Source organism: Oncorhynchus mykiss, unplaced genomic scaffold (genome assembly GCF_013265735.2).
Source record: "Oncorhynchus mykiss isolate Arlee unplaced genomic scaffold, USDA_OmykA_1.1 un_scaffold_119, whole genome shotgun sequence".
In the NCBI taxonomy this organism is placed as follows: domain Eukaryota; kingdom Metazoa; phylum Chordata; class Actinopteri; order Salmoniformes; family Salmonidae; genus Oncorhynchus; species Oncorhynchus mykiss.
The window spans coordinates 197,765-214,735 of record NW_023493660.1 but is presented as its reverse complement, the minus strand read 5'-3'; the positions used below and the strand labels follow the sequence as shown (position 1 = coordinate 214,735).

General features: G+C 48.1%; 1 protein-coding gene across 1 annotated transcript in view; it reads left to right on the top strand.

Moving 5' to 3' along the window:
- Positions 1 to 16,971, top strand: part of LOC110514389 (thrombospondin-2) — a 71,704-nt gene that overhangs the window by 35,548 nt on the left and 19,185 nt on the right. The window contains exons 9-13 of the mRNA XM_036972057.1: positions 1,917 to 2,044; positions 3,019 to 3,153; positions 3,997 to 4,215; positions 6,751 to 6,858; positions 6,926 to 7,085. Of these exons, the coding sequence (XP_036827952.1) occupies positions 1,917 to 2,044; positions 3,019 to 3,153; positions 3,997 to 4,215; positions 6,751 to 6,858; positions 6,926 to 7,085 (750 nt within the window). The remainder of the gene's footprint in view (positions 1 to 1,916; positions 2,045 to 3,018; positions 3,154 to 3,996; positions 4,216 to 6,750; positions 6,859 to 6,925; positions 7,086 to 16,971) is intronic.

The following is a 16,971-nucleotide window of genomic DNA, read 5'->3' as shown; positions in this document are numbered from 1 at the left end:
TATTACAATTATTTCTAAAACTCACAGGCAGCCAGTGCAGAGACCTTAAAACCGGTGTAATGTGTGCTCTCCGTCTGTTCTTGGTCAGTACCCGTGCTGCAGCATTCTGTATGTTTTGCAGTTGACCAATGGCTTCCTGGGCAGACAAGACAGGAGGGCATTACAGTAGTCAAGCCTGCTGTAATAAAAGCATGGATGAGTGTCCTTGTATCAGTCTGAGAGAGAAATGGCCGCACCTTGGCAATGTGGTAAAAAAGCTATGTTGGTCACATTCCTAATGTGTGATTGGAAATGTAGTTCAAACCTAGGTTTTTACCTGGTGTTTTATCTTTATTATCCGTGAATTTAAATGTGTGTCCAGATTCTCTCTCTGTGCTTTGGCTCCAACAATAAGTACCTTGGTCTTGATTTAGCTGGAGGATAAATGTGAGCCATCCAAGTAGTTAAATCACTAATCCAGTGTAATAATTTATTCATAGAGCTAAAACAAACAATACAGATCCATCTCAATGGTGGCATTGGCAGGGGCTCTTGTTCAGTGCCACTTTATGCATGTTCTTCCTGGTACAATAGTGCCCCCAAGATCATTAAAAACAAACTGCAGACATCTCAGAACTAATTAGTTAGTATTGTTCTTAGACTTCCAGTACATACCCATCTTGACCATTTGCACTTTGAAAGCCTCCTCCTCAAAGTGGATGAGTCTCTGTCAGTCTCTCTCCTCCTCAAAGTGGAGGAGTCTCTGTCAGTCTCTCTCCTCCTCAAAGAGTCTCTCTCCTCCTCAAAGTGGAGGAGTCTCTGTCAGTCTCTCCTCCTCAAAGTGGAGGAGTCTCTGTCACTCTCTCTCCTCCTTAAAGTGGAGGAGTCTCTGTCTGTCTCTCCTCCTCAAAGTGGAGGATTCTCTGTCAGTCTCTCTCCTCCTCAAAGTGGAGGAGTCTCTGTCAGTCTCTCTCCTCCTCAAAGTGGAGTAGTCTCTGTCAGTCTCTCTCCTCCTCAAAGTGGAGGAGTCTCTGTCAGTCTCTCCTCCTCAAAGTGGAGGAGTCTGTCAGTCTCTCTCCTCCTCAAAGTGGAGGAGTCTGTCAGTCTCTCTCTTCCTCACAGTGGAGGATTCTCTGTCAGTCTCTCTCCTCCTCAAAGTGGAGTAGTCTCTGTCAGTCTCTCTCCTCCTCAAAGTGGAGGAGTCTCTGTCAGTCTCTCCTCCTCAAAGTGGAGGAGTCTCTGTCAGTCTCTCTCCTCCTCAAAGTGGAGGAGTCTCTGTCAGTCTCTCCTCCTCAAAGTGGAGGAGTCTGTCAGTCTCTCTCCTCCTCAAAGTGGAGGAGTCTCTGTCAGTCTCTCTCTTCCTCAAAGTGGAGGAGGTTTGTCAAGGGTTGTCTTGTTCATCAGATTGTCCACAGTATGGTCCCCAAGCACCTTGAAACAACTCTAACTTGGTCAGGGATAACAATAACTATTCCACTAGAAGGAATGAAACCAACACTGTTCTTTTTAGATTTAAGAGTGGTATGCGAAAAGATACCTTTTTGTACTCACCTGCCATTCTTTGGAATAGTCTTCAAAAATAACTTGAAGTTCATATTCTCCATGGTCGGTTTCAAGTTCTCAATGAAAATAATCTCTAAATAGTAGCATGTGTGAAAAGAGAGGAGTATGCCTACAGTATGTGGGAGAAAATGCCTACTGTGTTTTCTATTGTGTAGAAGTTATTGCCGTATGAATATTAGGGATTGATTGTTGAATATATTAGGGCTGAATAAGACAAGGGTGATGTACCTGTCCAGAGTTGGTTATTACGGAACTCAATTATATTTCTGTCATTGTTTGTGTCCACTACCACTGGAGCGCTCTTGTCTGTTTTAACATTTTACAGTCAATTCTACCAATCATACTCTTTGGCCTTCCTCTCTCTCTCTGTGTAGACAGCTGTCTTTCTAGGCCCTGCTTCCCTGGGGTCTCCTGCCACTCTGAGACTGATGGCTCATGGGAATGTGGGCCCTGTCCACTGGGTTACCATGGAAATGGCTCTGTCTGTGAAGACCAGGATGAAGTAAATACACACACACGCACGCACACACACACACACAAACACACACACACACACACACACACACACACACACACACACACAACCTCTATCTCTGTGTGAGTAGTGTGTCTAGTGTGTGTTGCAGGGTCTGTGTGACCTTTCTCCTGTCCTACAGTGTGTGTTGCCAGGTGTGTGCTCTCCCCTGTAGTGTGTGTTGCAGGATGTGTGTAACCTCTCTCCTGTAGTGTGTGTTGCAGGGTGTGTGTAACCTCTCTCCTGCAGTGTGTGTTGCAGGGTGTGTGTGTAACCTCTCTCCTACAATGTGTGTTGCAGGATGTGTGTAACCTCTCTCCTGTAGTGTGTGTTGCAGGGTGTGTGTAACCTCTCTCCTGCAGTGTGTGTTGGAGAGTGTGTGTGTAACCTCTCTCCTAAAATGTGTGTTGCAGGGTGTGTGTAACCTCTCTCCTGCAGTGTGTGTTGCAGGGTTTGTGTGTAACCTCTCTCCTACAATGTGTGTTGCAGGATGTGTGTAACCTCTCTCCTCTAGTGTGTGTTGCAGGGTGTGTGTGTAACCTCTCTCCTGTCCTGTAGTGTGTGTTGCAGGGTGTGTGTGTAACCTCTCTCCTACAATGTGTGTTGCAGGGTGTGTGTGACCTTTCTCCTGTCCTACAGTGTGTGTTGCAGGGTGTGTGTGTAACCTCTTTCCTGTCCTGTAGTGTGTGTTGCGGGGTGTGTGTGTAACCTCTCTCCTGTAGTGTGTGTTGCAGGGTGTGTGTGTAACCTCTCTCCTGTAGTGTGTGTTGCAGGGTGTGTGTGTAACCTCTCTCCTACAGTGTGTGTTGCAGGGTGTGTGTGACCTTTCTCCTGTCCTACAGTGTGTGTTGCAGGGTGTGTGTGTAACCTCTCTCCTGTCCTGTAGTGTGTGTTGCAGGGTGTGTGTGTAACCTGTCTCCTGCAGTGTGTGTTGCAGGGTGTGTGTAACCTCTCTCCTGTAGTGTGTGTTGCAGGGTGTGTGTGTGACCGAGTGTGTGAACACAGACCCAGGGTTCCACTGTCTCCCCTGCCCCCCCCGATATCACGGCAACCAACCCTACGGTCTCGGACTGGAAGACGCCAACAACACCAAACAGGCCAGTGATGGTGTGTGGTGTGGTGTGTGTGGTGTGTGGTGTGGTGTGTGTGGTGTGGTGTGGTGTGTGGTGTGGTGTGTGGTGGTGTGGTGGTGTGGAGTGTGGTGTGGTGTGGAGTGTGGTGTGGTGTGTGGTGTGGTGTGTGTGGTGTGTGCTGTGGTGTGGAGTGTGGTGTGGTGTGTGGTGTATGGTGTGGTATGGTGTGGAGTGTGGTGTGGTGTGTGTGGTGGTGTGGTGGTGTGTGTGGTGGTGTGGTGGTGTGGAGTGTGGTGTGTGTGGTGTGGGGTGGTGTGGTGTGGTGTGTGTGGTGTGGGGTGATGTGGTGTGTAGTGTGGTGGTTTGGTGTGGAGTGTGGTGTGTGGTGTGGAGTGTGGTGTGTGGTGTGGAGTGTGGTGTGGTGTGTGTGGTGTGGAGTGGTGTGATGTGTGGTGTGTGGTGTGGTGTGGTGTGTGGTATGGTGTGGTGTGGTGTGTGTGGTGTGGGGTGTGGTGTGGTGTGTGTGGAGTGGTGTGATGTGTGGTGTGTGGTGTGGTGTGGGGTGGGGTGGTGTGGTGTGTGGTGTGGTGGTGTGGAGTGTGGTGTGGTGTGTGTGGTGGTGTGTAGTGTGGTGTGGTGTGGTGTGTGTGGTATGTGTGTGCGTGTGGTGTGGTGGTGTGGTGTGGTGTGGTGGGGTGGTGTGGTGTGTGGTGTGGTGTGGTGTGTGTGGTGTGTGGTGTGTGGTGTGGGGTGGTGTGGTGTGATGTGGGGTGGTGTGGTGTGTGGTGTGTGTGGTGTGGGGTGGTGTGGTGTGTGTGTTTTGACTGTAAGTGTGTGTTGTAATTATAAGTGTGTTTCTGTGTTTAGGTCTGTGAGCCCCACAACCCCTGTAAAGATAATACACACCGTTGCAGTCAGCATGCGGAGTGTGTGTACCTGGGCGTGGCGTCTGAAACTGTGTATCAGTGTGTGTGTGGCGTTGGCTTCGCTGGGGACGGCTTCCTGTGTACTGAAGATTCTGACCTAGATGGCTGGCCCAATCATATCCTTCCCTGCCACCACAACACAACCTACCACTGTCTACAGGTACACACTAACACACAATTAGGCACACACCCAGGCACACACACATAACATATCACTCATTCACACACTCTCACATACACACACACATAAATGCATCACACACTCACACACATAAAGCATCACTCACACACTCACTCACACACACAACCCACCCCCCACACACACATACATAACTCATACACATACACACATATATAACCCATACACACACACGCACATAACTCATACACACAAAAATAACTAATACACACACACACACACACACACACACACACACACACACACGCATACATAACTCATACACACACACACACACTCATACACACACACATAACACACACACACACACACACACACACACACACACACACATAACTCATACACACACACACATAACTCATACACACACACACACACACACACAACTCATACACACACACACATAACTCATAGACACACACAACTGTATACGCTTAAGATTCACTTCGAAATAGGACGTCCGTCTATGTACCGAGGATGTAGGGGGATACCTTTTAAACCTGCCACTAGGGGCAACAGTGAGCACTATTACCATCAAGTAGGTTTGGAGTTTACTAGGCCGTTGTGGAAGGGGATGGCAGATGTGTGTACAGATAGACAGAACACTTCCACGTCCCACCACTGGGGAGCAGCATACACTAGGCAAGGTGCTGAGAGGGACAGTCAGTAATTGGTCACAGGAGTGAGAGAATGGGATTGGCTTTTGTATGTATTATTATTATTATTGGACTGGCCTAGCTATCCCTGGACTGTGGTTAGCTATCTCCTAGCTATTCCTGGACCGTGGTTAGCTGTCTCCTTGCTATCCCTGGACCATGGTTAGCTGTCTCCTAGCTATCCCTGGACCATGGTTAGCTGTCTCCTAGCTATCCCTGGACCATGGTTAGCTGTCTCCTAGCTATCCCTGGACCATGGTTAGCTGTCTCCTAGCTATCCCTGGACCATGGTTAGCTGTCTCCTAGCTATCCCTGGACCGTGGTTAGCTATCTCCTAGCCATCCCTGGACCGCAGCTAGCTGTCTCCTAGCTATCCCTGGACCATGGTTAGCTGTCATGGTTAGAAAGGAAAGAATATGGCACAACAACAAACCTGCCAAGAGAGGGCCGTCCTCACGGACCAGGCAAGGAGGGCGGGCATTAAACAGAGAGGCAACAAAGAGACCAAAGATAACCCTGATGGATCTGCAAAGCTCCACAGCGGAGACTGGAGTATCTGTCCGTAGGACTACTTTAAGCCGTACACTCCACAGAGCTGGGCTTTACAGAAGAGTGTCCAGAAAAAAGCCATTGTTTAAAGAAAAAAATAAGCAAACACATTTGGTGTTCGCCAAAAGGCATGTGGGAGACTCCCCAAACATATGGAAGAAGGTACTCACGTCAGGTGAGACTAAAATTGAGCTTTTTGGGCCATCAAGGAAAACGCTATGTCTGGGGCAAACCCAACACCTCTCATCGCCCCGAGAATACCATCCCCACAGTGAAGCATGGTAGTGGCAGCATCATGCTGTGGGGGTGTTTTTCATCGGCAGGGACTGGGAAACTGGTCAGAATTGAAGGAATGATTGATGGCTGTTAGTGTAATTTAATTATGCCAATGTGCTTTCATCAATTGAAAACCCTTAATCTATTTTATGAGAATTTCTAAGATTCTTGTTTGCATAAAATAGACGCAGACCAGTCTTTCAATAATAGGTAACAGAATTTATTCTCGGAGCGCGCTCCCACTTAATCACGAGCAACAGTTTATATACAGATCATGACGTCATTTCATTGCTTTAACAGAATCCCCTCCTCTCGACCGGGACAAAGTGAGGTGAAAAGTTCATTCTAACTTACTAACACACTCCCAGGTAACTTTTGACCCCTCAACATTATCGATCACCACTGAGCTGACAGTTTTAATTAACAGAAAACCTAGGAATGCACTCACTGACTTATCTAAAAACCCCAGAGCTAAGTTTCTGTAGGTTCAACGCTAGGTTAACGACCTCATTTGTTTACACAGTCCCCAACCCATTAGTTTCTTCCTAGTTGGAATGGTGTTCATTAACTTTAATTACTCCGTGTCACACAATCCCTTCTTATGAACTCATATTGTTAATCAGATATAATAAAACAGAGTATAAGTTTTACTTAGTTACAGTTCCATTTAAAATGATTTGTTCAGTCATTTAATCATCATTTTCCCAACAAGAAATGATAAATATTTTGCATCTTCAAAGTGGTCGGCAGGTGTAAATCAAATGATACAAACCTCCCCAAAATCCATTTTAATTCCAGGTTGTAAGGCAACAAAATAGGAAAAATATCAAGGGGGGTGAATACTTTTGCAAGGCGCTGTATGTGTGTCTAACACCATGCTGGGCTCACTGCTACTTACGGCCATGTAAAATAGACAGGTTATGGAACAATTAGTCAAGCCCAGAACCCCTACAATAACATTTGATTGATTTGATTGAATATATAATAACTGAGCTGTATTGTGATTGACTAACAGGATAACTGCCCCGCCCTGCCAAACTCCGGACAGGAAGACCTTGACAATGATCGCCTTGGAGATGCCTGTGACCCTGATGACGACAACGACGATGTCTTAGATGAGAGGGTGAGGGTGAAGCTTTGTGTGTGTGTTTCTGTGTGTGTGTTTATTCCATTGTGTGTATGCTCCCTAGGATAACTGCCCTGGACACTACAACCCCCATCAGTTTGACTCTGACAGAGATGGAGTTGGAGACCGCTGTGATAACTGTCCCTTCACCCCCAACCCTTTACAGACTGATACAGACAGCAACGGAGAGGGAGACGCCTGCAGTATCGACATGGATGGAGACGGTTTGTTTGTGTTTGTGTTTGTGTGTGTGTGTGTGTGTGTGTGTGTGTGTGTGTGTGTGTGTGTGTGTGTGTGTGTGTGTGTGTGTGTGTGTGCAGGGCTGGGTAGGTTACTTTCTAAATGTTATTTGTTAGAAGTTACCAGTCCAAAATTGTCATCTGTAAAATAACTTTAGATTACCCAACCTCACTAAACTTAATCTTATTACTTTCAGTTACCTTTGGATACTTTCCCCTTAACAGGAGTAGATGAAGACACAAAGCATCCATCAAATGCATTTGGTGTCATCATAGTGGTCTCTGATTGGTGGTCATCATTTGGTGTCATCACAGTGGTGTCTGACCTGTGGTCATCATTTGGTGTCATCATAATGGTCTCTGATTGGTGGTCATCATTTCGTGTCATCACAGTGGTGTCTGACCTGTGGTCATCATTTAGTGTCATCATAATGGTCTCTGATTGGTGGTCATCATTTGGTGTCATCACAGTGGTGTCTGACCTGTGGTCATCATTTGGTGTCATCATAGTGGTCTCTGATTGGTGGTCATCATTTGGTGTCATCATAGTGGTGTCTGAGCTGTGGTCATAATTTGGTGTCATCATAGTGGTCTCTGATTGGTGGTCATCATTTGGTGTCATCATAGTGGTGTCTGAGCTGTGGTCATCATTTGGAGTCATCATAGTGGTCTCTGATTGGTGGTCATCATTTGGTGTCATCATAGTGGTGTCTGAGCTGTGGTCATCATTTGGTGTCATCATAGTGGTCTCTGATTGGTGGTCATCATTTGGTGTCATCATAGTGGTGTCTGAGCTGTGGTCATCATTTGGAGTCATCATAGTGGTCTCTGATTGGTGGTCATCATTTGGTGTCATCATAGTGTGACGACCCTCCCACTCTGTCTGCCGTATTCTCTCTTTGTTGTTCCCTTATTAGGATGCTGGTGGGCGGAGTTGGGAGGGTCGTCAGCTACATGGGAAACACCTGGGCCCAGGTGTTTCCCAGGATAAATACACCACTTCCCCATTCATGGAGGAGACTCTCTCCATGCAGACAATTTGATAGTTTTTTTTGTTGTGTTTCTTGGTGGTTTTTGGTTGTTTGCTTTAGCACCTTTCAAAACCCTGCATTATCACATTCATGCATGGAAAACACTCACTTACATTACTGATTACTGATTACACACACCATTGTATATTTTCCTTAGTTGCTTTAGTTAATAAATATATCTTTTGTTACTCCTTATCTCCACGTTGTCTCCCTTTTGTTACGGGCTTTGAGCCGGTTCGTGACAAGTGGGGGCTCGTCCGGGATCTTTGAACTATTGGTTTGGGAGACCGTGGAGGTACGTGTTTGGTTTGCATATTGTGTTTGAGTTTGATAGGCCCAGTATTGGTTGCCTTTGTTGTTTGGGTTGTGTGCTGTGTTGGAGAGAGTATAATGGTTAGTTTCCAGGCCCTGCCTAGCCTGGAAACGTTTGTTCTACTTTCTGTTGGGACATCAGTCTGAGGTGAGTAATCGGCTGTGTACCTCAGTGGGAGATTTGGGTAGGGTAGTGGAACTTGCTACCTGGAGCTATAGCCTTTTTCCCCTGATAGGCTTAGCGACATGTTTCATTTTTTTGGGAATATGTTGGGCATGGTTAATGTTTGTTATTTTTGTGTGGTGTCTGTGGACTGAGCAGTTGTCTCGGGGGCACATCCGTGGCTTGGTGGAATTTGCCAGCATGCTGGGGAGTTTTTCCTTGCCAGCGGGCTACAGTGCGTAAATTCCCACCGTAAATCCGCACGAAGACTAGGGTTGAGTTATTGTAGGTTTTGGGGAAGCTCCATATCTCATCTCTCTTCTGTGGTGCTCAGGGTGATTGTCAATTCTCGGGTTGTGGTCTGGTGTGCTCAGCAGAGGGGAAGAGCGAGATTTTTTTTTTTTTGTAACTATGGCGTCTTATATAGATGAATTAATTTGCTTTCCATCGGAGGATTTGTTAGATTTAGGTACTAAAGAACAGCTGTTGAAGGTCGCTGAACACTACAAGGTTGAGATTAGTGATAAACGTCTAAAGAATTCTATTAGGTTGATATTGAAGGCCAATCTGATGGAGAGTGGTATTCTTGAAGTTACCACTGGGCCAGAATTTGTCGTCTCCCCATAACGTTACAATGGCCATTCCATCGGTTAGTCCTAGTAGCCTTCTTTTTGAACAGCAGAAAGAACTGCTTCTGTTACAGCTGGAGCATGATCGTGAGAAGAGAGAGCATGATCGGCAAAATGATCGTGAGAAGAGAGAGCTTGATCGGCAAAATTATCGTGAGAAGAGAGAGCATGATCGGCAAAATGATCGTGAGAAGCTAGAGCATGATCGCGAGAAGCTAGAGCATGATCGTGAGAAGCTAGAGCATGATCGCGAGAAGCTAGAGCATGATCGTGTAAGGTATGAAAAGGAATTGGCATTTAAACAAGATATGGAGCGTGCTAAAATCAAGTTGCAACAAGAACGTATAGAGTTGGTTAGGGAAGGAAAGATCTCAGGGGAGAGTTTGTTTTGGGAAGGTGATCCAGATTTACCTAGGGGTAGTTCCTCTTTTGGTCGTGCCCCAGAGACATTTGATATTGTTGGGAACTTACGGTTATTGCCTCAGTTTAATGAAAGGGATCCCGAGACATTCTTTTCGTTGTTTGAGCGTGTTGCTGACGCTAGGAGTTGGCCTGATTCTGACCGCACTTTAATGTTGCAGTGTGTGCTGACTGGTAAAGCGCAGGAAGCATATTCAGCTCTTAGTGTACACGACAGTGCCAATTATGATGAAGTCAAAACAGCTGTGTTGCAGATTTATGAATTGGTCCCTGAGGCTTACCGCCAACGATTTAGAACTTTAAAAAGGGATGAGAAGCAGACTCATGTTGAGTTTGCGCGACAATTATCTTTACAGTTTAATCGCTGGTGTTCCGCCTCTGCAGTTGTGACTTTCCAAGGGCTGTGTGATCTGATTATGTTAGAGCAATTTAAGGACACAATTCCTCATCGTATTGCCACGTATATTAACGAACAGAAAGTAAAGAATGTCGCTGAAGCTGCGGTTTTGGCGGACGAGTATGTGTCGACTCACAAAAGTGTCTTTGCAGAGCACCGTATTCGGAAAGAGTGGGGGCGTTCGGATAGATTTGGGCTTTGCTCACCGAGATACTTTGGTTCACGGGCAGAGTTCTATTCAACTAGGGTTGAGCCTGACTCCCATGGTAAAGCTGACTTTGGGCAGGCGTGTCACTACTGTCAAGGCTGGTTCACCAATTACTTTGCAGACAGAGTTCAGTGTGTCAAATCGGAGGGCATGCTGTCCGGTCCTCTGGCAGTCTCTATGGGGGTGCCACAGGGTTCAATTCTCGGGCCGACTCTTTTCTCTGTATATATCAATGATGTTTCTCATGCTGCGGGCGATTCCCTGATCCACCTCTACGCAGACGACACCATTCTATATACTTCCGGCCCGTCCTTGGACACTGTGCTATCTAACCTCCAAACGAGCTTCAATGCCATACAGCACTCCTTCTGTGGCCTCCAACTGTTCTTAAACGCTAGTAAAACCAAATGCATGCTTTTCAACCGTTCGCTGCCTGCACCCGCACGCCTGACCAGCATCACCACCCTGGATGGTTCCGACCTTGAATATGTGGACATCTATAAGTACCTAGGTGTCTGGCTAGACTCTAAACTCTCCTTCCAGACCCATATCAAACATCTCCAATCGAAAATCAAATCAAGAGTCGGCTTTCTATTCCGCAACAAAGCCTCCTTCACTCACGCCGCCAAACTTACCCTAGTAAAACTGACTATCCTACCGATCCTCGACTTCGGCGATGTCATCTACAAAATTGCTTCCAACACTCTACTCAGCAAACTGGATGCAGTTTATCACAGTGCCATCCGTTTTGTCACTAAAGCACCTTATACCACCCACCACTGCGACTTGTATGCTCTAGTCGGCTGGCCCTCGCTACATATTCGTCGCCAGACCCACTGGCTCCAGGTCATCTACAAGTCCATGCTAGGTAAAGCTCCGCCTTATCTCAGTTCACTGGTTACGATGGCAACACCCATCCGTAGCACGCGCTCCAGCAGGTGTATCTCACTGATCATCCCTAAAGCCAACACCTCATTTGGCCGCCTTTCGTTCCAGTTCTCTGCTGCCTGTGACTGGAACGAATTGCAAAAATCGCTGAAGTTGGAGACTTTTATCTCCCTCACCAACTTCAAACATCTGCTATCTGAGCAGCTAACCGATCGCTGCAGCTGTACATAGTCTATTGGTAAATAGCCCACCCATTTTTCACCTACCTCATCCCCATACTGTTTTTATTTATTTATTTTTCTGCTCTTTTGCACACCAATATCTCTACCTGTACATAACCATCTGATCATTTATCACTCCAGTGTTAATCTGCATAATTGTAATTATTCGCCTACCTTCTCATGCCTTTTGCACACAATGTATATAGACTCCCCTTTTTTCTACTGTGTTATTGACTTGTTAATTGTTTACTCCATGTGTAACTCTGTGTTGTCTGTTCACACTGCTATGCCTTATCTTGGCCAGGTCGCAGTTGCAAATGAGAACTTGTTCTCAACTAGCCTACCTGGTTAAATAAAGGTGAAATAAAAATAAAAATAAAAAGGTTCAGGTCATTGGAAAAACGAATGTCCACTTCTCAGGTCAAAGGGTGCTTACACTAAATCCAAGCCTACCGCGTTAGCTGCACCTGTTCCACATCAGTTCACTCATGACTCATTTCTTCAGGCCCAGGAGAATGTGAAAGTCCATATTGATCCAGACTATTTATCTTTCATTACGGAAGGTTTTGTGTCTATGTTAGGAAGTAAAGACCTAGTGCCAGTGAAGATCCTGAGAGACACAGGTGCCTCTGAATCATTTGTGTTGGAATCTGTGTTACCCTTTTCTGCTAAGACTGATTCGGGGAATAGTGTTCTAATTAGGGGAATAGGTTTGAACACTCTGTCAGTTCCATTGCATAAACTGATGTTGGATTGTGGGCTGGTGAAGTTGTTGTGGGGGTGCGTCCTTCGTTGCCTATTGAGGGTATCGACGTTATCCTTGGGAATAACTTGGCTGGTGAGTGTGTATGGCCTGTCGTGTTTCCATCTCGAGTGGTTTCCACTAAGCCGTCATTTGTTGGGATTCCTGATGAGAGTGTACAGAGTTTGTTGAGAGTGTTCTCTGCGTGTGCAGTGACACGTTCTATGAGCCGTGGCGAACTGGTCACTGCGCCGACTAATGATAATAATACAAAGTATGTCACTGTTTTCCCTGTTATTCCGTTATCTGTAACCCGCTCAGATCTAATTAATGCGCAACGGGATGACCCCACGTTAGAAGAGTTGCGTGACCAAATTGTGCCTGTAGAACAGTTGGGAGATGTCGCCCATGAGGATGTCCTTATGAGAAAGTGTGTGTCTCATGATAGTTGTTTTCTGGGGGAGGCAATTAGTCAGGTTGTTGTACCAGTTAAGCTTCGTGAGTTGGTGTTGGAAAACGTCCCGCAGCGACGTTGCTGGACATATGGTGTCATGTACTGTCATGTTGTGTCTTGTCTCTGTCCTTTCCCTTCACCCTGTCTCCCTCTGCTGGTCGTTGTTAGGTTACCTTTTCTCCCCCGCTTTCCCCCAGCTGTTCCTTGTCTCCTCTTGACTACCTCGTCACCCCTTCTCCCACCTGTTCCCCTTTTCCCTCTGATTAGTCCCCTATATCTCTCTCTGTTTTTGTTCCTGTCCTTGTCGGATTCTTGTTTGTTGTGTTTCATGCCTGAACCAGACTGTCGTCATGTTTGCTGTAACCTTGTCTTGTCCTGTCGGAATCTGCCGGTCCGTCTGAGCCTACCTATGTTTGGTAATTAAAGAAGCTCTGTTTAAGTTAATTCGCTTTTGGGTCCTCATTCACGCACCGTAACAGAAGAATCCGACCAAGAATGGACCCAGCGACTTCGGATCCTCTCCACTCAGCCGTCGGGATCCAGGGAGCGATGCTAGGCAGACACGAGCAGGAAGTGTCTGCTGCTCGACATGCCGTTGAGACCCTGGCCACCCAAGTCTCCAACCTCACAGAACAGGTTCACCATCTCCGCCTCGATCCACCGGCCACTTCCAGGGCTTTCGAATCTCCGGAGCCCAGAATCAATAACCCGCCGTGTTACTCTGGGGAGCCCACTGAATGCCGCTCGTTCCTCACCCAGTGTGATATTGTGTTTTCTCTCCAGCCCAACACTTACTCCAGGAGCACTGCTCGTGTCGCCTACGTCATATCTCTCCTTATTGGACGGGCTCGTGAGTGGGGCACGGCAATCTGGGAGGCAAGGGCTGAGTGTACTAACCAGTATCAGGACTTTAAGGAGGAGATGATACGGGTTTTTGATCGATCTGTTTTTGGGGAGGAGGCTTCCAGGGCCCTGTCTTCCCTATGTCAAGGCAATCGATCCATAACAGACTACTCTATTGAGTTTCGCACTCTTGCTGTCTCCAGTGGCTGGAACGAGCCGGCCTTGCTCGCTCGTCTTCTGGAGGGTCTCCGCGCAGAGGTAAAGGATGAGATTCTCTCCCGGGAGGTTCCTTCCAGCGTGGATTCCTTGATTGAACTCGCTATTCGCATTGAGCGACGGGTTGATCTTCGTCACCGAGCTCGTGGAAAGGAGCTCGCGCTCTCCGTCGCTCCCCTCTCCGCATCACTACCATCTTCCTCTGCCGGCTCGGGTGCTGAGCCCATGCAGCTGGGAGGTATCCGCATCTCGACTAAGGAGAGGGAACGGAGAATCACCAACCGCCTCTGTCTCTATTGCGGTTCCGCTGGTCATTTTGTCACTTCATGTCCAGTAAAAGGCCAGAGCTCGTCAGTAAGCGGAGGGCTACTGGTGAGCGCTACTACTCCTGTCTCTCCTTCAAGATCCTGCACTACCTTGTCGGTCCATCTACGCTGGACCGGTTCGTCAGCTTCCTGCAGTGCCTTAATAGACTCTGGGGCGGAGGGCTGTTTTATGGACGAGACCTGGGCTCGGGAACATGACATTCCTCTCAGACAGTTAAAGGAGCCCACGGCCTTGTTCGCCCTGGATGGTAGTCCTCTCCCCAGGATTCAGCGTGAGACGCTACCTTTAACCCTCACTGTTTCTGGTAATCATAGTGAAACCATTTCTTTTTTAATTTTTCGTTCACCTTTTACACCTGTTGTTTTGGGCCATCCCTGGCTAGTTTGTCATAATCCTTCCATTAATTGGTCTAGTAATTCTATCCTCTCCTGGAACGTCTCTTGTCATGTGAAATGTTTAATGTCTGCTATCCCTCCTGTTTCCTCTGTCTCTTCTTCACAGGAGGAGCCTGGTGATTTGACAGGGGTGCCGGAGGAATATCACGATCTGCGCACGGTGTTCAGTCGGTCCAGGGCCACCTCTCTTCCTCCACACCGGTCGTATGATTGTAGTATTGATCTCCTTCCGGGAACCACCCCCCCCCCCCCGGGGTAGACTATACTCTCTGTCGGCTCCCGAACGTAAGGCTCTCGAAGATTATTTGTCTGTAGCTCTTGACGCCGGTACCATAGTCCCCTCCTCCTCTCCCGCCGGAGCGGGGGTTTTTTTTGTCAAGAAGAAGGACGGGTCTCTGCGCCCCTGCATAGATTATCGAGGGCTGAATGACATAACAGTGAAGAATCGTTATCCGCTTCCTCTTATGTCTTCAGCCTTCGAGATCCTGCAGGGAGCCAGGTTTTTCACTAAGTTGGACCTTCGTAACGCTTACCATCTCGTGCGCATCAGGGAGGGGGACGAGTGGAAGACGGCGTTTAACACTCCGTTAGGGCACTTTGAATACCGGGTCCTTCCTTTCGGCCTCGCTAACGCTCCAGCTGTCTTTCAGGCATTAGTCAATGATGTCCTGAGAGACATGCTGAACATCTTTGTTTTCGTTTACCTTGACGATATCCTGATTTTTTTCACCGTCACTCCAGATTCATGTTCAGCACGTTCGACGTGTCCTCCAGCGCCTTTTAGAGAATTGTCTTTTTGTGAAGGCTGAGAAGTGCACTTTTCATGCCTCCTCCGTCACATTTCTCGGTTCTGTTATTTCCGCTGAAGGCATTAAGATGGATCCCGCTAAGGTCCAAGCTGTCATTGATTGGCCCGTCCCTAAGTCACGCGTCGAGCTGCAGCGCTTTCTCGGCTTCGCGAACTTCTATCGTCGTTTCATCCGTAATTTCGGTCAGGTGGCAGCTCCTCTCACAGCCCTTACTTCTGTCAAGACGTGCTTTAAGTGGTCCGTTTCCGCCCAGGGAGCTTTTGATCTCCTCAAGAATCGTTTTACATCCGCTCCTATCCTTGTTACACCTGACGTCTCTAGACAGTTCGTTGTCGAGGTTGACGCGTCAGAGGTGGGCGTGGGAGCCATTCTTTCTCAGCGCTCCCTCTCTGACGACAAGGTCCACCCATGCGCGTATTTTTCTCATCGCCTGTCGCCGTCGGAACGTAACTATGATCTGGGTAACCGCGAACTGCTCGCCATCCGGTTAGCCCTAGGCGAATGGCGACAGTGGTTGGAGGGGGCGACCGTTCCTTTTGTCGTTTGGACTGACCATAGGAACCTTGAGTACATCCGTTCTGCCAAACGACTTAATGCGCGTCAGGCGCGTTGGGCGCTGTTTTTCGCTCGTTTCGAGTTTGTGATTTCTTATCGTCCGGGCTCTAAGAACAGGGGGGAATTGTCTGGGGAATTGAGAGGCAGGTAAAACAAGCGCTCACTCACACTCCGTCGCCGCGCGCTTGTCCTAGGAACCTTCTTTTCGTTCCCGTTCCTACTCGTCTGGCCGTTCTTCAGTGGGCTCACTCTGCCAAGTTAGCCGGCCACCCTGGCGTTCGGGGTACGCTTGCTTCCATTCGCCAGCGTTTTTGGTGGCCCACCCGGGAGCATGACACGCGTCGTTTCGTGGCTGCTTGTTCGGTCTGCGCGCAGACTAAGTCCGGTAACTCTCCTCCTGCCGGCCGTCTCAGGCCGCTTCCTATTCCCTCTCGACCGTGGTCTCACATCGCCTTAGATTTTGTCACCGGACTGCCTTCGTCAGCGGGGAAGACTGTTATTCTTACGGTTGTCGATAGGTTCTCTAAGGCGGCTCATTTCATTCCCCTTGCTAAGCTTCCTTCTGCTAAAGAGACGGCACAAATCATCATCGAGAATGTTTTCAGAATTCATGGCCTTCCGTCAGACGTCGTTTCGGACAGAGGTCCGCAATTCACGTCTCAATTTTGGAGGGAGTTTTGCCGTTTGATTGGGGCTTCCGTCAGTCTCTCTTCCGGCTTTCACCCCCAGTCTAACGGTCAAGCAGAACGGGCCAATCAGACTATTGGTCGCATCTTACGCAGTCTTTCTTTTCGCAACCCTGCGTCTTGGTCAGAACAGCTCCCCTGGGCAGAATACGCCCACAACTCGCTTCCTTCGTCTGCGACCGGGCTATCTCCTTTTCAGAGTAGCCTCGGGTACCAGCCTCCGCTGTTCTCATCTCAGTTCGCCGAGTCCAGCGTCCCCTCCGCTCAGGCTTTTGTCCAACGTTGCGAGCGCACCTGGAAGAGGGTCAGGTCTGCACTTTGCCGTTATAGGACGCAGACTGTGAGGGCTGCTAATAAGCGTAGAACTAAGAGTCCTAGATATTGTCGCGGTCAGAGAGTTTGGCTCTCCACTCAGAACCTTCCCCTTAAGACGGCTTCTCGCAAGTTGACCCCGCGGTTCATTGGTCCGTTCCGTATTTCTCGGGTCATTAATCCTGTCGCAGTTCGACTTCTTCTTCCGCGATACCTTCGTCGCGTCCACCCGGTCTTCCATGTCTCCTGCATCAAGCCCGTCC